Source organism: Anoplophora glabripennis, unplaced genomic scaffold, assembly GCF_000390285.2.
Source record: "Anoplophora glabripennis isolate ALB-LARVAE unplaced genomic scaffold, Agla_2.0 scaffold31, whole genome shotgun sequence".
In the NCBI taxonomy this organism is placed as follows: Eukaryota; Metazoa; Arthropoda; class Insecta; order Coleoptera; family Cerambycidae; genus Anoplophora; species Anoplophora glabripennis.
The window spans coordinates 1,776,111-1,798,119 of record NW_019416897.1 but is presented as its reverse complement, the minus strand read 5'-3'; the positions used below and the strand labels follow the sequence as shown (position 1 = coordinate 1,798,119).

Genomic DNA, 22,009 nt, shown 5'->3' with positions numbered 1-22,009 from the left:
GGGTGTGTGTGTGCCTGTCTGGGGTATATTGTCTGTCATTTGTTTGTCGATAAGTTTGTCGAGTTTTTGGTGTAATTTAGTGGTGTTTTCGTCCGAAAGTTTAATTGTTTTTTGCAAATCGACGATTTGCTGTGTCATGGTTAGTATTTGTTGGTATTGTCGGGTGTTTTGTTCTGTCAGTTCGTGTATTTGTTGTTTTAGCGTCTCGTTTTCATGTTTTTGTGTTTGTAACTGTTCGTATAAATCTGTTGTGGTGGTCATGTTTTTTGGTGAAGCGGAGACCCTTGAAGAGGGTCTTTCGCTGTCTGTATCGTCCGTCCTTGTAGTATATGCTCTTTTTTTTTTGAAAAAAAGGGGATTACTAGAATCTAAGAAATGGAAAAAAATCGAAAATCTCGAAAATTAGAGAGAGGAAATGAATGTAGTTTTGGATTGCTCAGGGCCGATATAGTTCACTGGAATTTTTTCAGAATTTTCTGAGCTATAAAACTTTTTGACAAAATCGAAAAATTATTGTCAAAAAAATAAAGTGCCAATATAAAACATCCAAAAGCACATTAAGGGTTTTTTGGCGAGCCAAACCACATCCCTAGATAAATGATATTATAGATAGGAAACTTGAACAGATATCGTGGTCATTAACAGCGCTAACTGTTGACACTTTCTCCAACTTCTATTGCTTTCCTTTTCTAGAAGTTATCGGTAATACAGTGAGTTAAATTACCTGTAGCCGCTAAATTTAAAATTACATAACAAATCTCACCCTACAGAGATCACTCAGAAATTGATTTTGTAAAATAATTTTCTCGTAGATAATTTTTTTTGTCACCATGAGAAAATAAGTACTTTTGATAAAAAGAATTAAAATCACTCAAGCATTAAAGACACTTTTAAATGCTGTAAAAGTCTTCCTACTTAAAATAAGAAATAATTTTGATACTGTAACTTTTTAAAAAGTTTGTTGAAAAAATTTCAAATTTCAGTACATATTTTGAAAAAAAAAGAGTGGAAATGATTATAGAGTTTCAGTGCTTCCTATATTGTATTATCTTTCACGGTGAATAAAAAAATATTACAAGTAAATAATTTTACTGAACCAATCTTTGATTAATTCTTGTAATAGAGATTTATTGTGAACTTTAAATTTTTCGTTGTGTTGATATCCATAAAAAAAAAACTACCTACCTCTGATCACGTTTTTTATTAAAAAAAACAAAAAAACAAAACATTTTATTATTAATAAAAAAATGTGATTATATGATGATCAGACATTATTATGTTATATACATAAATGTGAATGAAATATCTAATAAAACACACTAAAAACACAAATAAAACACACACCAACACTCGCCAAACCTAACCAACAATAAACATGAACAAAATGAATGACATGAAATGATTCATAATTGCAATTGTCAAAATTTATTCTACAAAATCTTTGTGGCGACATCTATAGACTCTTTCCCCAACTTGCATATCCATCTCAAGTCACGTGGTTCTCAGTTTCCCCATATTTTCAAGTATAAGTTCTCGGGCACTGACCACATCAAACCCGGTTAGCTCGAGTTTGATTGTGTTAAGAGTTTGAGTTAACATTTGACAGAACTCGCAAAAATTCTTTTAGTTTGGATATCTAATCAATAATAAAATCGTAACCTATAATCTATGATAGTGCTCGTAGCTCAAGTTGTTTGACTATTTCTTATATACTACAATTGTTATTCCTAATCTGAAATGCACATCCCTGAAATAACGTTAATGTATAGATGGTTATTAAATCAAAATGGGTTTACCTTTTCACAAATATCTATTCCCACGTAAATGTATCGTCTAAAAGGAAGTTAATAAAGATCTATACAGTGCAATATAGAATATGCATATCTACGATTAAAGTTATTTGGATCCTCGATTACTATTTTTGTATTATCAATTTTAAATATTACTTTGTATTTTTTGCAAAGTTAATCCATTATCAAATTTTTTTATTTACAACTTATACCTATCCAAACCTCTAAAAAAAACGAAGTAGTGACTAGGTACGATGGTACGAAACAGAAAATAAATAAACAAAGATAGAAATATTAACTTAATATCCAAACCAACGCACAAGTCCGGTTTGATGGTTAGGCAAACTCTGCCAAACCGGGTTAACTACATTTCTCGCCAAAACGTCAAACCTCAACAAACTATAGTTAACCGGGTTAGCGGTTTTCTCGCCAAAAAACCCTTATTGTGTATCTCGAATTCTGGAGGACCTAGAGAGGAACCGACTGCAGTTTTGGTGTGATCAAGGCCGCCATAGCCCTTTTCAATTTCAGTATTTTTCTGATCCCTAATACCATAAGAGTAACTAAATTTACTCTTATGCCTAATACTATTTGACAAAAATCGAGGCATATGTAGGAATATGCCAGTAGATGAAAACTGAAGAATTGATTATTAAAAATTTTAAATTTTAACAATAAAAACTGATTTAGGACTTCATTTTCTCAACTTTTTGTATGTTGTAGTATGAGTGAGTCCCTGGGTGACCACCCTAACGACATCCCCCCCTGCCCGCTAACCTTTTCTGTTTCAGAGACCGCCAGGATCAAGAAACGAACACAACGACACACATACACACACATACATACCCTCCTTACCTCTCCCTTCCCGCGCTAGCCTAAGGGCCACCTTAGCAAAGCGCATCCCAGGCTGCATAGCCGCACTACCCTACCCAACCATAGACATGACACCGCCCCCGGGGTTTACACAGACAAGCTGGCGAAGCAAGAAGAGCGCCAGAAGAAAGGGCCCTAGCCGGCGGGGCCCAGCCAGGACAAAAGGAGGTCCCACAAAGCGCCTACACCGGCCGCATTTGCGGTCGGGGCCCACCTACGAAGGCTGTCCAGGCCTACACGAGATGAGGCAGGATAAAGAGGGATAATCCCCCTCGATCCCAAATCATTGAGGCCAATTTCTAGCCATGGAATAATGGCGGAGTATGAGTGAGTGAAGATCTCAAGAGAGATAGAAATAGTGACTACAAGACAGATATTCAACAAAATTCAGTCTCGAAAAAAAGCCTATAGTTTTCATTAACATTGTCATTTCACTGAACACCAAATTTTCCGCTTTTGAATAAGCCACATCGTAAATTACAAATTTCTTTACACCAAAAACTTATTTGAGTTTCAAACTAACTCTATTTTATAGAAAATCTGTATTAGAATGGAGGAAAGTCTGTTATTTGTGCATTGATTCAGATTTAGACAAACTGTGTATTAAAATCTATAAAAGTGTATTGCTGGTTGCCTATTCACTATAGAGCCATTTTAAACAATATATTCGTAACCTTTATTACTTAATGTATTTTATACTTAAGGATTATCCAGTTTGAAAGAAAAAGAATTCACACTTTTCTGATTTTTAAATAAAACATAATTTATAGAATGCTTATATTCTATTATATTACATTTAATGTTAAATATTTAATTCTAATGTAACTTCATGATAACATACCAATGAAAATGTTTAGTTTACAAAAATATCTTTCATTTATATAAAATTAAATTCTTATAAAAATAAAGTTAAATGAGGAAAAGGATGCCATCGGCCAACATCACTTGGTTATCATCCGTCATTCGTTCTATAGCAGCGTGAATTTCTCCTTGCGTGAAAGGCGATGCATTGTCGCTATTAACAGACTCCCTTATACGCGAGAGAGCGAGCGACTGTGCCCTGTTTTCCCTGAAGGTCCTCTGTAAACCACTCTTAAACAAAGACAACCTGAAAAAAAAAATGTTATGACCTTTTTTGTTACAGTATGTTCGGACAATGTAAATGAAAAATGTGAAACTTTTTTGAAAGTCAATATTACGAAAATTATACAGGACGATAAAAAATGTGAGAAAATAATAATAAAAAAATAAGTCGAGTTATTTTGTACCTTTCGAGTGTAATTTCATGTGGACTGTCATCCACTTCCATGCTTTCCTCTTGGGAATGCCCGTTTAAACCATTCACTCCACTAAGCGGCAACTCCTCTGCTAACGGTTCCTCTTCCGTCGTTCTAAGTGTTTCTCCGCTTCTAGTCGAACCTTGCGTAGAACGTAATTCATCATCTGTCGCGTCCCCAACAGTAGACCTCTAAAAATTAAGAGCAGCTACACTTATTTTGTTTAATACAATATTTATACATACACGTCTGGAACGTTTTGGCCTTTGCTCGTCATCGTCATCGTCGTCTTCAGACTCATTTCCTCTCTTCCTCCTCTTCTTCTCCTTCTCCAAAACTTTCTTGAAGTAAGCAAACTGAACCAGCTCGATGGCAGCGTGCGCGTCCTCCGCAGCCACGGTTCGAGACATCCGGGCTTTCGCATGAGCAGTGGACAAACGAATCATGGTTTCCAGGGTACGGGGTGTCACGGGTTGCGTCTAGAGAAAAGGATCGATTATGCAGGTTGTTCCGATGTGTATTTTTACATGTACCGAGGTTAAAAAGTTGCAGTTCTTAAAACAGTAATTAGTTTTTTGCATCATAGATAGAATTGAGAGTCTTAGTCCCCTTTTCGCCACAATACGACCTAGCAAATTACTTATAATTTTTTTTAACAAACGTACCCTTGCGACATCATTATCCAAGACATCTTCAGACCTCAATCTGGAGTATTCATCGGAAATAATCTCAGAAGCTTCTTCCGTCAATGCCGGCTTCAATATTTTCACGAAGTGGATGTACTTTCTCATAAAATCCACGCTTAAAATTTTATCGGTACGTTTGCGGTTGGTCCCGTGCAACAGAGCGTCATATTTTTCGTACATGGGAGTTTCTTTCTTTCCCTCCTCCTCGTCAGGATTCATCGTCGACAGCATATCAACGTTCGAGCCCATCGGTAAAACTTCCCCGTCCTGTTCTAGGGGGTTCCTGAAAACTTAACGTGAACGACTTTGCTAGTTAAAAGGTAACAAAACCAACCGGTATCTGTGCATCCTTACAACGTGGTCGGATATTTTCAAGTCTTGGTCCTCATCGATGGTGTCCAGCATGACAAATAAACAATCGAAACGAGAGAGAAGGGAATCTTGAAGACCGATGTTTTCCATCGGTGTTTTATATTGATCGTACTGAAATTAAGATTGAGTAAGATTGAAAAAATTTAAAATGTTCACTTTTTTTGCCTCCAAAGAGAACGTTCTCTCCTTTACACCGCTATACACATCAAAATGTCTTACCTTGCCGTATACAGGATTAGCTGCAGCCAATACGGAACACCTAGCATTCAAACTGGCGTGGATCCCCGCTTTGGCGATAGTAACCCTTCCCTGCTCCATAACCTCGTGTATAGCTGTTCTGTCGATGTCGCTCATCTTATCGAACTCGTCTATGCAGACCACCCCTCTATCAGCCAGAACCATAGCGCCCGCTTCCAGTCTCCGTTCGCCAGTCTCCTGGTCTGTCGTGACGGCTGCGGTTAGACCAACACCAGAGGAGCCCCTACCAGTTGTCGCAATAGCCCTGGGAGCCGTGCTGAGTACATACCTATTGAAATTAAAGAAAATAATGAGTACAAGTACACAATTATTTGCTAGTGTCACATTTACCTTAAAAGCTGTGATTTGGCGACACTAGGATCTCCAATTAGTAATATGTTGATGTCGCCTCTGAGTCTTGTGCCGTTCGGCAATACTTTTTCGACGCCGCCCAAGAGAAGGCACAGAATGGCCTTTTTTATGTACTCATGGCCGTGAATTGACGGTGCTAGTGATTTTGCTAATAAATTAAAAACGTTCTTGTTGGTTTTTGCGAGATTCTTGCAACGGGAGACATCTTCTCTTGAAATTGCCGGATTTGCTTCCTTGCTTAATTGCGTAATATTATTAGCTATAACTATTGTCCTAAAAGAGATGAGAACACAAGACATTAACAAATCAATTAGGTGAAGAGAAGCTGAGTGACAAATGTGTGCCCTTGGAAAAATTGACGAAGGAAAAGCAACAAAATCTATTTAATCCAACTAATGCATTTTCACGAACCTAGTTGTGAAAGTTTACAGCAAAAGACTATAAATGAAAACTTACCTGAATGTCCCATTAGTAAAACTACCCTGCTTGTTAGGTAAGCACCTAAAGTTTCCTACAACTTGTATGCGGTCACCTGGTTTGCACATGTCTACCAAATCATTATCGCACACAATATCTACAGATCGTGGCAATTGCCCAGCAGGAGCTTTTTCTGGCATTTCTTGAATGGAAATCGTTTGATGGTCCTTGTAAGTGGACAAACCAAACTCTGTTTCCAAACTGTTCCCTTCGTCATCCTGCAATATTATCAATTTTAGCAGAAACCAGGTAAAAATTGGGAAATATTTACTTTCGTAGGATAAACTGCATATGAAGGAAATGCATCAAGTGAAGTTAAATCTGTATATTTTCTTTCCATCACTTTTTTAGTGGCGGGACAGAAATGTACGCTACGTACAACTTTTGGGTGAATGAGAGAGCCTAAAAGGTGTTTCTTAGAATTATTCATAATTAATAGTTAATATTAACTTACATTTAGTAACTATGCCTTCGACACATATCAAATTTCCAAGATATCGGGATGTCAACGTTCTTGGTGATACATGTTTATTCCCGAAGCTGCCTTCGAAGGCTATGAAGAAGTCATCCTTATCTTTTGCGTAATCTGTGGAGACAGTGAACACAAAATCCTTTAGGGCTTTTTGAAACGCAACTTGTTCTTCGAATGCATTGTTGAGTAACGCAGTAGCTCTAACAGGGTTTTTTCTTCGCAAATCGTTAATGTTGATAACTAATCTTCGACTGTTATCTGCTACCATATTTTTAACGAGTTGTGTGTATTTGCCTTGGTCTTCCTAACAAACGAATTAAGGTAAGTAACGGGCATTAGTTAAATATATTGAAACATTATTTTCTTACCCCATCATCTAGAAAATCTAGATATTCGCTTTGTATTTCACGGAGATGTTGATCAATATCTTGATCCATTTTAGGTACTTTGAAGAAAAAATAAAAGAATATAAAAAAAAAACGATATTTTAGCAATGTAACACAACCATAGAAAAAATAAAATACAAGATAGAACGAAATCTCCCTAAATAATCCACTAAACCATTACCACAGCGCCTCTGGTGATTTGGAAGCCTAACTAATGCATAATGTAGACAACCGCAGATATGTATATGTACATTTGGTTGCCTAATTTAAGTGCAGTATTTATTGTTGCCCATGGGTATTATTATTAAATATTTTTCCTTTGTATTTAAAAGTTTAAATATATATTAAAGTAAAGAAATCTACCTTGTTTAAATTGTCCATACTTTAATATATATATTTAAACTTTTAAATATAAAGGAAAAGCATAAACATACCAGAACCCCATTTGTTTAAAGGAATAAAAAAATATTTTATGAAATACAAAACAATTTATTATATAAACTAGAAATGGTTCATTACAACGGAAAGGACATATTTAATACTAAGACTTACTTATCTAAATTATTCTGAGTAAAAATATGTTATGTACTACCAATTTTCTTATATTTACATAACTTAACAAATTCATAAGATTGTTCCAACAGCTGCAGGCCATTTTCAAATTGTCGGAACTCAAAATGAAGTTATTTTATGGCCAGAGATTAATCATAAAGAATATAATTATGTCCAAGCCATGCAATCTTTATTTATTAATTAATATAATTAACTGATTGAAATAACAATTTTACGAGTACCAAGTAAAATGCAGAGAAACTACTGTTGTTTATCTACTAATATCTCTAGATATTAAATTGTATCAGCTTATATATTAACAAATCCGATAAAAAGTATTATTTCACTTCAAAATGTTAGTACTCATTATTATTAAGATAAAATGTATATTTTAAAAGATCACAACAATCAACTGCGGAAATTGACAATTCACAAACTACCTGCAACCGCAACCGTTGGAACAAACCTTATAAGTATTTTATTTATATGTGATCTTGCATACAAATCTTATAAAATAAAGATTCTATTTTAAGTGTGTACCCTCTTGCAATATAAAAAACATTTTTTATAAAGCTTTGGATATATTATCATTTCTTTTTAAATATTTTTTTCGTTTCATTAAAATATCTATTCCGGATGTGCCGGAAGTGCAACATTTTTATGATATCAGACTTTAGTACTTCTAAAATAAGTTAAAGATACCATATAACTTTGTCCCTTTCTTCGTTTGTTTTCTTTCAAAAGGATTTTATAAATGACAAATTAGCCATTTTAAAGCGCAATTTTCTCGGAAACTGACAAAGATAGGTATAGGACATAATACATATTTTAGTGTTAGTTTCTTCAGCAGAATTGAAAACAAAAATAATATACAAGGAGTTCCATATGAAATAACAAAGTTTATGGCATTTTCGGTCAAATAGGAAGTGGCGGTCAGTTGTTTTTATTAAATTTTGCATCAAATTCAATGATACGCATGCCAAAAATTTTAAATCGATATCTTTTTTCGTGCCTAAGCTAGAGCTTGGGTAGTAATCTAGTGGTCACCCGGTATATGACGTATTTATGGCTGCCTTACCTGAACATAATTTGCAATTTTTTCAAACTTTTCCCCGACAAAATCTTCAAGGCCATCAACCTCATCCAGAAATTGATTATAATGTAAATTAGGCTCAACTGACTTTTCATCAAACATTAGTACACAGAACTTATTGTCGGGTTTAATTTTTTTACTAGCTGAACTTAAAACTTTAAAAACAGCATCATGAATTCCCGAAGAAATGGGAATTCTTGACAACACTTTTTGTAAAGTTACTCTTGAAGGTAAAATAAACAAAGAGGATAGTAATTTGTATGCTGCGTTACTCTGCTTGTAAAGGGCAAGGGCAAGAAATTTATCTTCAATGTCAAATCTTCTACCTTTAGCCTTTTTGCCAAATGATTCAACCTGTCTTTTGAAAAAGTGAACTGCAGGATGGTTAAATTGTTTGGTCAAATTTTGAAAGCATTTTTCTTTTGACCATTTTTCGATAGTTTGGATTTTACGTTGTCAATCCATTTTCCGTTTGGAGAGTATGGAAGCTTTCTTCTCGTAATACAAAGCTTGCTTATACAGAATTCTGGAGACAGGAGACAGTTGTGAACTCTTATGTACACCAACATTTTTCAACAAACCATGTTCTGAAAAAACGGCAAATAAAAACTGATATTACATTAACTCATTAATATTACATACTGCGTGCTACAGGATCATTTAACCTTATTTGAGAATTTTCAGATGTCTGACGGTACTGAATTGCACCCAATTCATTATTTTCATCACCTAAAATAGAAATACAGCTAAATGTGATACTAAAATATGCTTTTTATGAAAATTAAAATACATGAATGTTGACTACTTAAACTCTGTATTCATGAAAATATACTTACCAAAATGTACAAAGGTAGAACTGGTTGATGGACCAGGATTATTTGGTGTTGACATAAATATACGGCCATCAGGTTTAATTTTGCTGTGGTTTAACTATATAACTTTTTATTTGGCAGACAATAATCAAACGTATTAACATATGACAAACGTCAAAAGTACATAAACAAGGGTCAAAATCAAAACAAAATGATACCTGCATTACCTGCGTTTGAAATCACAAAAACTAAATAGCACCATCTTACGATATGGAAGCCGAAGTTACAGTGGAATGTTAGGTATGCAAATGGTATAGGTTGTTGTATATCAGATTTCATTCTATGTTAATATTCCATTTTCTATGAACACAACCGTATGTATAATTTAAGCGGGAAAATGGAGTCTCTTCTTCTCCTTTTTAAATAGTATCCTGTATTGAATTTCACTAGATAAAATGTAAAGTCTGTTCGAACGATCTATCGAAAAATTATTTAGAGATGGAAGGTAAAAAATAAAAAAAAATACGATAAATACAAATTAAAAACATAGAAAATTTTAGAAACAATGGATAGATTCACCGTTTCTAAGCTAAGTAAATCATCGAAATATATAATCTACAGTGAAAACCTAAGCAAGCCCCCTTCTTTAAGCAAACATATAAAATTTCTAGTCATTAGAAGAAGATGAAGCCGTATTATGTTAGGTTATGAATATTTTGTGGTTATGAATGTTTGACGTCCGTTTATTAACTTTTGGCATTATTAAATAATTGTTAATTTTCTGTGTTTATTTGTGACAGTGTATTAACATCAACGATATAAAGATGCTGAGAAAAAGTTAATTTTAGAAAAGCATTTAATAATTAGAGACACCCTTACCTTGTTTTTCTTATACTACCTACCTTATTTTTTTTTCAGTAGCAAGGAAAGCGGTAAACTCTAATTATGAATGTTTTTCAGAATTGTTCAGATACTTCAGATCTTCTACCCCTATATCTTCCACAACAACTTTACTTAAAACCCATCGCAAGATTAAATATGTCTTTACAACTTCCAAATGTAAAAAAGATGGGAAAAAGTATCTCCCATTGGGAAATAATGGAGAAATTGCGAGAATTAATCAAACCAGAAGAATTTACAGTATTAAAAGTAACAAAAACTACAATAGAATTTGTTCGTTTTGAAGCAGAAGTAGATAAAAGAACAAAACTGAAACCTGTTCTGGCAAAACTAGATAATAGAATGATAAAGTTAAAAGATTTCAGTGATTTAATGAGAATTCGGGCAGCAGAATGGAAATCCGATTTTCCAAATCGTCACGTGTGGGACGATTTCTTCCAAAGTAATAAGGAAATGGATGAAATGCGACCTGGTGAACGTCCAGACACAGTTCATCTTTCTAATTTGCCCTCAAAATGGTTTTTACAGTATCACTTATCAAATGAAGAAGACATCATACCATCTGAGAAAATCTTTTATCGAGTGTTTGAAAAATTTGGGACTATCCGTTACGTAGATATACCAGTATGTGATCCGTATAGAAAAAAGATGAAAGACCATATATCTGGACTTAAATACTCTTCACTTGACAAGACTGACTTTTTTGAGGGTTACGTCCAGTTTAAGGATTATATTGGGTTCACTAAAACCATGGATGCCTTTCGTGATATGAAATTAGTGCATAAGAATGACGAAGGCATTTTTGAAGTAAATATTAAGGTGGACTTTGATAAATCGAAGCATTTAAGTGATGCTTCAATTAGAAGGAGAGAAATTGTGAGAGATAGATTAGTGAAGAAAGCAAGAGAGAAAGAGGAAAAAGAGAAGGCCGAGTACGAAGAAAAGAAACGAAAGGAACACATAGAAATGTATATGCTTTAATAACGTTAATACGGCTTGTCATAATGATTGTTCGTTTTTAGACAAAGAGAAAAAGAAGTAAAACAGCAGAAAGAACAAAGGAGGAAGCTGAGGGAAGAGAAACGAAAAGCAAAAATTTTGGAAAAGTTGGAGGTATCTGGAACTGACGAAATTAACGCCAAAATTGCCAAGGAAGAAAAGAAACTCCTGAAGGTTCAAAGGAAGTTGGAAGCTATTAGGCTGGTGGAGGAGTTATTTAGCAGGATTAAAGTTTGTAACCTGCTTTTTGTAAATACATCTTTAAAAGGTAATGTAATGTCTCTTCTAGGAAAAACACGTGGACAATGAACGGAATGATAAGCTTCGAATAACGACTAACGAGGAGGTGTGTATAATTTTTTTTCAATTTAATTGGGCAATATGTGTTAAACATTATTTCAAATATCGTTATATGTATACCATTCACTGTAATTTAAATTTTGTTATCTGAAGACCTAATAAACGGGACAAAAAGAGGACAACAGGTCCACAACCATTCATATTTTTTTATGTAGTATGTAAGAGGGGGGCAGTTCCAGAGATTCTAAATAAGTTTTGAACATTTTTAATTACTGATAATGCTTATTGTTAATACATTCTATCTACCATAAAAAATCCTCCCCAAATTGTAAACACTATAATATACAGGGTGTCTCATAATTAGCTGCCAACCCTGAACAAGCCGATTCTATGATCAAAACTAAGTAAAAAAGTTCATATGAACATGGGTCCGGAAATGCTTCCTAAGGGCACAGGGACCCGTTGAAGAGGGAGGAATGGAAATCATTTTTTTGCAATATCTCTCAATCGCGTTGTGATAAATGAATGAAATTAGGTATACACAGCTAAATTTTGATGAGCAATTTGATGGAATCCATTTATTTCCACAAGAACCATTGGGGTGGGTACGGGGGGGCCCTTGGTACTTTGCGTGTGTAACTTTTTCATCTTTGACTTTTTAACAAATTGGACAGCAAATTCCGTTTTCCCGAACTGTTTTACGTTAAAAAGGTACTCTTGTTTCAAATCGTTATCTTTAACGGTTTCTGAGAAAATCGCTCTTGAATTAATCCCACTTTGGTCAATTTCATAGTAATTTAAACAAAATTATCAAGGTATTCTTATGTCAAAGTATTGTCAACCCGATTGCCAATTTAATAGTTCTAAGCGAAAAAAATGGAAGAGTTTACGGGACAAGAGTTAGTTGATATGATATTTATTTATGGCTTTTGCGATGGTAATGCTGCAGCGGCAGAACGCGAGTACGGGAGAAGGTTTCCAAACCGAAGGCTGCCATCAAGGAGGACATTCCCTACGGTATTCCGCAACTTAGCTGCAACCGCCACTTTTCGAAAGGCACCGGGTCAAGGACGTCCCAGGATTAATAGGGAAGCGGAGGTCCTTGACGCTATTGAACAAGATCCTACGACTAGCATACGGAACATTTCAAGGCAAATAAATGTTCCTCGGCCAACGGTACTACATATCTTAAAGATTTCCTTAACAGAATTGATTAGATGTGCTACTAACATTTCAGGTTGGAAGAATATTAAAGCGACAAGGTCTACATGCCTATCACTATCGACGTGTACATGGCTTGATACCAGAAGATTTTGCGCCACGTATGCAATTTTGTCGCTGGATTTTGTCGCTGGACAACGAGCAAGCTTCCAAAATTTTGTGGTGTGACGAAGCTACTTTTACCCGAAATGGAAAATTAAATTTTCATAATTCTCATTATTGGGAAGAAGAGAACCCACATGTTGTTCGGAGAACAAACTTCCAGCAACGGTTTTCCATAAATTTATGGGCGGGAATAATTCACGACACTCTGATTGGACCTATTGAAATTCCACAACGTCTCAATTCAAATCTTTATTTAAACTTACTTCAAGAAAATCTTCCCCAAATTCTCGATGATCTGCCTCTAAATTTACGACGTAACATGTTTTTTCAACACGATGGAGCCCCGGCACATAGTGGTCGCAATGTTCTAAATTTCCTAAACGAAAATTTCGCTGGACGGTGGATAGGGAGGCACGGACCGGTAGCTTGGCCGCCGCGTTCTCCCGACCTAACCCCGCTGGACTTCTTTTTCTGGGGATATCTAAATCAAAAAGTTTACGCCACCGAAGTCGATACCCGTGAGGAATTGCTGCAGCGTATCAATGATGCAGCCAATGAAATTCGTCAAAACCGTTTTAGCATCTTAATAGCTTCGAGAAGTGTTACACGTAGGGCAAGACTTTGTATCAGAGAAGGTGGAGGGTTTTTTGAACAGTTTTTAAAATAGCTTGTTGTCTGTTATCAAAATTAAGTTTCCATCTTATGATCCCTTCGAAAAGTGACGGTTGCAGCTAAATTGCGGAATACAGTGAGGAATGTCCTCCTTGATGTCAGCCTTCTGTTTGGAAACCTTCTGCCGTACTCGCGTTCTGCCGCGCAGCATTACCATCGCAAAAGCCATAAACAAATCATCATATCATAATTGTTCTACATCAATAATGTGTATTACTGATTACGTATTAAATTATTATTATTATTTTTTGTTTAAATTACTATGAAATTGACCAAAGTGGGATTAATTCAAGAGCGATTTTCTCAGAAACCGTTAAAGATAACGATTTGAAACAAGAGTACCTTTTTAACGTAAAACAGTTCGGGAAAACGGAATTTGCTGTCCAATTTGTTAAAAAGTCAAAGATGAAAAAGTTACACACGCAAAGTACCAAGGGCCCCCCCGTACCCACCCCAATGGACCTTGTGGAAATAAATGGATTAGTCCATCAAATTGCTCATCAAAATTTAGCTGTGTATACCAAATTTCATTCATTTATCACAACGCGATTGAGAGATATTGCAAAAAAATGATTTCCATTCCTCCCTCTTCAATGGGTCCCTGTGCCCTTAGGAAGCATTTCCGGACCCATGTTCATATGAACTTTTTTACTTAGTTTTGATCATAGAATCGACCTGTTCAGGGTTGGCAGCTAATTATGAGACACCCTGTATAGAATGATCATAAACCAACGGGCAAGGGTAGTTTCTTTGAGATAAAATAAACAGACTTAGATCGATTATTATCTTAGTAAAATTTTGATTTTCTTAAAAAATTTTCCATAAATGATATTTATTTTTTTTTTTAAGATCATTCTTTAAAATATAAGGATTATAAGATCTTAAATTGTATTTTGCTTGGTATTTTGTTGTACCTCTTTCTTTTGTTGGTAGAGATTTTGAGACAACAGACGTTTCTTCAAGTGCACTTTATTTCAGGGATGTATTTTCCTAAGGGCGTAGGATGTCCAGAGGCCCCAAAAGGATTTTTTAAATTGCGAGATCCTTATTCATTCGATATGGAAAAAAGGGGAAGTCAAAAGACAATGTGTACGTTCGGAAGTTTCGGAGTGAATGGTATTTGGAGTATAAGTGGTTGTGTGGAAGTGTTTTTTTAAAAAAACTTTTCTGTATGCGTGTTTAATTGTGGGTGTAAAGTCGGGCGTGTGGAGTAAGGAGGGATTTAAGAATTTTGGGAACGTCGCGAGAGGCTGTCGTAACTATGAAGTTTCTTTGGAACATACATATACGGCGTGCGTTAATGTTCGCAGAAGTCCACAAGCTGAACTAATTTTTCTATTTTTTATAAAATTTAAATGAAAATCCTCACAAACGTCAGTTTTTTGGTAATATGTATAGCAAATGCAACTAAAAATTTCCAGATTCATTTAAAGCCGTTTGACCTTGAAAATTTTCACCTGTGGCACTTTTTTTTCTCTGGTCAATCAATGAATATGCTTCATCTATTCTCAATGTCACGAGCCGCCACTGGATTATGGTTACAAATTTAGAAAAATTCTAGATTGATGATGGTCTGAAATAGATTTATCACATCGTATATCATCATGAAAAGCAAGTTACAATGGTTGCGTTTTTTCTAGGTTGGCCATCAATTTGCAGTCGTTGGCTGACACATTCTAGATTTTTTATAGGTTTATGATTATAATACTTTATCAATCTATAATCTTTTGGGTTAAGATATTTTTAGTAACTTCTATGATTCGAATAACAAATAAGCTTATGTTCATCTCAACTGCCATAAAAGAACTCCTATTCCAAGTTTCATTTAAATACTTAAAAAAATTTGAAATGTGATTTAAAAATGAAACGAAAAAAAAAATCACTTAATTTTTCAAGAAACCAAAATTGAGCAAAGCTAACTTGATCTAAACCAGTTTATTTTCATCCAATGGAATACAGTATATCCTATTTGGACACATGGCACAATGCAAATAGAAAGTCTAAGATCTGTAAGTTTATCGACACCATTTAAAAACATCCTCTGATGCGAAAGTAAAATATTTTGGAAAATGTAACTCACATTCGTAGATATCCAATTGATATTAAAATTATCTAACTGGCCCACTTATATTGAAAATAATTATACCGATGAAATTGTGAATCGAACGAGTGGAAATAGTTAAGTAGTTTGATTAAATTAATTTCTGCAGTTGAAACGTTTTAAAAATGCAAGTGAACTAGAGGTGCTTACCCAACGCGAGAAGTTACACTATGCAGTGAAAGGTAGAGTCATGCTGAAGAGTATTCTTTCTGAAGGAAAAAGAAGTCGTTATTCAAGTTCAGAATCTTCTTTATCGTTGGATGAACCAGAAGAAAGTATGTTTTGTAATTTAAATTAATTTTTTATTTTTGTGCTGTATTTTTAGAAAGAGAACCGGCAAGCCCCGTTTTAAAAAAATACCCTGAATTGTTATATGACCCTTCGTGGTTTGGATTTCCGTATCACACCATGTATCAGGAATATGCTGACTTTCCACCTATGAGAGGTATTTTTCCGAGAGGCAGGGCCCCTTTCCCGAGGATGCCTATAATGCCAGGATCTTCAAGAGGTATTAGTTTGTTGGATTTTGTTGACAGAAAAATTTGTTTTTATTTTTTAATTATAATTCATTTATTGTCTCTAAATAACTTTTGTTAATATCTTTTCGTGACTTTTGCTGCATAGTTTTTAATTTTTATTCATTTCCTGCCCGATCTCTAAAGATGAAGAGCACTGTTTAAACATTCCATCGGAATTTCAAATAATGCAGAGACAATATCGATATTTCCCAAAATCTAGTTACAAAAGTATTTCCCATCTTTTCAGGGTCTTTTAATAGGCGGAGGGGTAACTACTACCCACGATACCGTGGCAACAATCGTGGCTACAAAGCTCGTCACTACCCTCCTGAAATAGAAGAGGAATATCAAAAGTATTTTTCAAAATTTTTAGACGAGCATGACGATCGGTCTTACTCGGACAGACACAGAAGATCACGCTCTCCCTCTTACAGCTCTCCCCGACGCAGTCGTTCGTACAGAAGGTCCTACAGTAGATCTCGTAGTCGATCTAGATCGAGGAGACGTTCTAATAGTCGAAGAACAAGATCTCACTCTCGGTCTCACCGTTCTTCTAGATCGAGGTCGAGGAGATCCATCTCTAAGGACAGATCTAGGAGAAAGTTGCGCTCTAAAGACAGATCGAGGTCGAAAACTCGTGAAAAATCACATTCTCGAGAGAGATCTAGGTCGAAATCGAGTAGGAAATCTTCACAGAAAGAGCGAAGGAAGAAGTCAAAGTCTAAGTCTAGAGAGAAGTCGGTCGATAGTTCGACGTTTATGACCCCGCAGCAATTGCAGCAGCAGAGTACGGACAGGAGATCTAGGTCGAAGTCCTGGTCTTTGCCGAAAGAAAGTGACAAATGTGAGGGGAGGTCGTGGTCAAAGTCTCCTGAGAAGTGACGGGGTGTGGTAGCGTGTCTGGTATTTTTTTTTTTTTGAATCACTCGAGATTTTGTTTTATAGAACAAAAAAACAAAACGTTAAGTATTGTTACTACTTGGTAATATTAGTTTACAATTTAGAATTTTACACTAGTTGAAAATGATTGAGAGGTAAGTCCAACTTCTGATTAAATTTTGATTGTAAGCAACTAAGGTGGCTCAAATAATAAAGTTCAAATTCATTGCAACTTCCTCAAATAGGATCTGAGACATTTCAACTAGCTCCAGAAATGTAATGAATACACTGGAAAATGATTTATTTGATTTTTCTGCTGTTATTCAAAAGATAGTTTAATGAAATACGGTTTCTATGCATTAAACATTATTGATTACGCTGTGTCAAATGTTCTTTATTTTTCACTGTTCTTGGGATGTGATACTAAACTTTTGGTCAAATAGGATTATTAATTCAAATTAAAGTAAAAAAATTTTGACCAACCGTGTACTGGTCTACCTAATTAGCGTTTTAAACAAATGAGTTATAGTACAAATTAAAAAATATATATTTTCCATTTTTCTTTTATATTTCATATAGTTAAAAGACCTCGGATCAGATTTCAGAAAATTCCAATAAGATATTGCACAGTTTTTTTACAATTTGAACCACCCTGTATCTGTAATACTTTACAATATCCCTATAGTTCCAAACCGGTATTAAATGAAATCAAATAATACATCATTATCTTTTTGAAAATGTAAATATGTTTTAAATTCACTATAAAGTGAGACATTTTGTTCGTAAAGAGGAGAGAAAAAGTATTTAAGTTTATTTGATCACAGTGTTGATATCTATAAAAAAGTGGTAAATGACTGGATTTTAAATTTTAAATAGTTTGAGTTCCAAACAGCTTGAAACAAAAAATTCAAGGAAAATCTGGTTTTGACATTCCGATGCAAAATATTTTTGTCCTTATACATCCTACCATTTCAAAATATTTGCAAATGATCATGAAAAAATGTATACTAATTGCATATAAGATCAAACGTAGAGAAAAAGAGACATGTTTTTCTTGATTTAAATTTTATATTCAAGATTCAAATTAAGGTTTTTCCTTAATTTTTGCATTTCAAATTGTTTGAAAGTCAAACTATTTGAACTTAAGTTTAGACCAAATTTAAAAAAAAAAACGGTATTAAAAATTGTAGTGACAAATGCTTAATAATTATTATTTTGGTTTTAGATATGTATCCTAGCATCTTGTACAAACAGTTCTATATTTGGTTTGGTATGAAAAAAATGTATTAAATATTTATTGTACGTTTGTATAAATATCTTTTTTGCACCCTTTCTCCCTGCTCAAATCAGATTTCTTTTGATTTTCTATACACAGTGTTTGGAAAACCACAAAAATGCTGTTTATTGGTGTCACAACAGGTTGGGTTTTGTTGCTTTGTTTTGTTTTATTATTTTAACGCTTTTGTTGCTTGTATCGATTCTAAAATTCTCGCAATTGTCAAAACAACCTGATTTATAAAATCAGTTGGCGTCGATTCGAGTAAAACTAATAATGAGACCTAAAGAGTAACTTCTTTGTATGAAAATAAACCGATTTAGGTCAAATTACCTTAGTATAATTCTACTTCAAGACGAATAAACTTTTTTTTCATTGTTAGTAGATATTCGAAAAAATACAGGTGGTTTTTGAAACACTATTTTTTTTAGTGGAAAACGAGTCGTGCTTGTCATTCATCTACAGATTAGTGATGGGCGTATTTCACGAACTGTGATTTAATCACTGATATAAAAAAATCAAAGGTCGTGATCATTCTTCAATTGCAAATAAAAACGTGACGTGATCACAGTTTACTTTACTCCTGTTTTCTTATTTAGCAGACTAAATATACTGCTTTAAGGGCGAATTTTGTTTAACACAATTAAAAATATCATGTGTTGCGTATCCCAAGCGACTTATTGACCATGTCGATGCTATAAAATCGACTTTTACATATCACCATAATAATATATTAACTATCAACCTTACATAGCATGAGCTACATGCCATACAAGCTATTCATATTATATAATATCTAGGCATGCGCTTATCTGCTCCAATCTGTTATGTTTGACATCGTTAACTACGATCACGAGATATATCTTGATCTTGAATGAAATGCAGAAAACGTTTTGTTATTGTGACAAGTCGCGGTCACGTCACACTTTTTAATTACTGATATTAAAAAATCACAATAACGATACACGTGTTTGAAAAATCATGGTATCGCCCATCACTACTACAGTTTAGTAGATCGCTCTTTGCTAGTAAGTACAGTTGTGGATAAAAAAATTTTACAATTTAAAGTAATAAAATTTAAATTGGCCTTCCGATGATGGTGCCATTTTAGCTCTGCCAAAATAGACCGAATAATTTTTATATTGATTTAAAAACTTAAAACATGTTAAGTGTAGTGGATATATAGGGTATTGAAAAAAAATCAATTCGGCCAACACGTAGTGCTTATAAAAAAACATGCTTTGTTTCTGGGGTTGCTAGAGACAGCTTCTCCAAGTTTAATAACACAGGCCGACAAAATTTCAAAACAAAAAAATTCCAGAGATCAGACACTACTCTTCCGAAGGCATTTGGCGCGCTGAATCCGAATCTGGCCTCAGAATTGATCCATCACCCTAGGTTTCCGAGATATTCTAACCTAAAAGTGCAAAAAACACGTACTTTTGCTATATTCAAGGTTATGTAACTTGGCGAAAAAATTTTTTTTCTTAAAAATGAAAACATCATTGGAAACGACTATCTTTCCCCTTCAAAACGCATTTTTTTATTTGGAAAAAGCTCTATTTTTCGCGGAGATATCGTCAATTTAAGATAACCCACCTTTGCACTTTTATGTTAGAATATCTCGGAAACCTAGGGTGATGGATCAATTCTGAGGCCAGATTCGGATTCAGCGCGCCAAATGCCTTCGGAAACGTGGTGTCTGATCTCTGGAATTTTTTCCTTGTTGGCCTGTGTAATCTTTCAAAATATTTGTCTATGACATTTTTCAAAAGCTTTAACGCCCTGTATCTCAGAAATGTATTCTCGAACTCATACTTGCGGAAATGTATTTTGTTGAGCTCCAAATTGATTACCTCTATTTTCAACAACCTATATTATAACAAACTATCATTATTTCCAGTGTTCTATCCATTTCAAATGTTTTGTAAAAAGAAATAATAAACCATCCTATATAATACACTGGAGCTTAAATACTCAACAGCAACACCACACTGAAGAGTGTGGAAACATTTTGTTGCTCACAGCTGTACAAAATAATGGTTTGTATAGTCTTTCCGGTCTCAATTGAAGAACCAAGAGGTTGGAAGTATGTATCAGGTTCGGTCGCTGGCGCAGCAACTCGGCATTGAAATATTTGAAAAACTTGTTCCCATATTTATTTAGCCATACTCATATACAGGTTTGGTCAAACAAAACGTAGAGGTAGTAGAAATTGTATACGCCCAGTTGAAAAATGCGCGCGCGGGCAAACGGCGTATAACACAGCCGCACTGGGTGACTGGGCAATAAATCTCAGTTGTTGACAAATTGCCTAGCAGTGCAGTGCAGCAATGCGGAATTTGGTGTGATTAAGGTTATTTTAATTTATTATAGGCGCCTTCCATTAATCATTCATATTCTAATTGCGAAAGGGAGAAATAAGAGATATTTTGTTTACTCATATTATCACAACATGGCATTTTGGAGAGCTTTTGAAATGAAACAAAATAAAATTTACCATCAATATAATGAAAGTGTTTGAGGACATAAATAATTAAAATATGTTGGTCAAATGAACATATAATAGACATTTTCTACACATTATATACATTTTAGGGATGCCATGAAACTCATTAAATTTTATTGCTAGACGTTTTTATACATGTTCAACTGACTTCGGAAAGACTATACCACAAGCCTTTTTTAAAACATATGTCAAATTATGTGGCATCCAACGTGAACAAATGTTTTGGCGGACAAATGTTCATGCAGTATTGAATGTATGCTGGTCCCACTAATGTCCAAGGATGCTTCAATCGTACAATAAGTCACAAGACGATCTTGCAACATCAGTTGACGCATAGCATCAATGTTTTCTGGATCGACAACCGATTTTGGACAACTTTCATGAAATTATTCAGTGAGCAAACTACGGCCACGATTGAATTTCGTATACCACCGATATACAGTGGTTTTTGATGGTGCTTCATCGCTAAAAGTCTAAGTTCATCGATGCACTGTTGTTGAGATAATCCACGTTGTAAGTTGTAAACAATAAACACAATCTTCAAGATTTAATTCCACTTTTTGCCTGTCAAAACGTTCTAAGTATACCAACAAAAAGTCGAACTTTACGATAGGGACATCGGATGGCACCAGGATTGTCCATTCCCAAAGTATAAAAGGCAACTCTTGTATTATGTCGTGAAAAGCACAGATTATTTGGTATTCGAAACTAATTACTTTTTTTCAAAATTTTTTCAAGTTTTTCTGATTTAATCACCTTACCTCCAATTAAAAGTAAACACTATCACATCCTGTATATCTTGTCTTCAAAATATATTTCGATTGCTTTTTTTAACTTTTAGATAATTGTTACTTTCTTTGTTCTGGAAATAAATTTGAAGACAGCTGAAAAAATGGGATCGTTTCTGGGGGGAAAATTGTCATAACAACAATCTAGTAACATTTTGCCGACTGCTGACTGCAGGAATAACTTTTTATTCTAACTTTTCTTTCGACACAAACGAGATGGTACATTAGGCCTTAGTGTAGAAAAATCCACAAAAAAATCAATCTTCAAAATAATAACACACATCTGATAAGGAAACTTTTATACAGAAAAAAAAAAAAATGTTTATAACTGCATTTATAAAT

The 22,009-nt window shown here is 34.5% G+C and overlaps 2 protein-coding genes across 2 annotated transcripts; one reads left to right on the top strand and one right to left on the bottom strand.

Moving 5' to 3' along the window:
• Positions 1–3,459: 3,459 nt before the first annotated feature.
• On the bottom strand, positions 3,460–7,056 carry LOC108905697 (DNA replication licensing factor Mcm3). The gene is made up of 11 exons (XM_018708680.1): positions 6,925–7,056; positions 6,539–6,860; positions 6,356–6,486; positions 6,064–6,302; positions 5,587–5,880; positions 5,218–5,524; positions 4,961–5,109; positions 4,606–4,909; positions 4,186–4,419; positions 3,932–4,131; positions 3,460–3,771 (listed from the first exon to the last, which is right to left on the bottom strand). Exons 1-11 carry the CDS (start codon positions 6,991–6,993, stop codon positions 3,573–3,575), a joined length of 2,448 nt encoding a protein of 815 aa, XP_018564196.1. The 5' UTR covers positions 6,994–7,056; the 3' UTR covers positions 3,460–3,572.
• Positions 7,057–10,125: 3,069 nt separating this feature from the next.
• On the top strand, positions 10,126–17,288 carry LOC108905747 (A-kinase anchor protein 17A). The gene is given in 5 exon segments (XM_023455644.1): positions 10,126–11,529; positions 11,588–11,644; positions 15,807–15,972; positions 16,023–16,205; positions 16,463–17,288. Coding segments are annotated over 5 exon segments (2,226 nt in total). The 5' UTR covers positions 10,126–10,344; the 3' UTR covers positions 17,098–17,288.
• Positions 17,289–22,009: the final 4,721 nt, after the last annotated feature.

Excerpts from the sequence above, each read along its gene's own strand:
- LOC108905697 (XM_018708680.1), bottom strand. The coding sequence starts at position 6,993 with ATGGATCAAGATATTGATCAACATCTCCGTGAAATACAAAGCGAATAT. Across the intron at positions 5,110-5,217 it reads CTAATCCTGTATACGGCAAG|TACGATCAATATAAAACACC; the intron begins GTAAGACATTTT and ends TCTTAATTTCAG. Across the intron at positions 4,132-4,185 it reads GGCCAAAACGTTCCAGACGT|AGGTCTACTGTTGGGGACGC; the intron begins GTATGTATAAAT and ends CTTAATTTTTAG.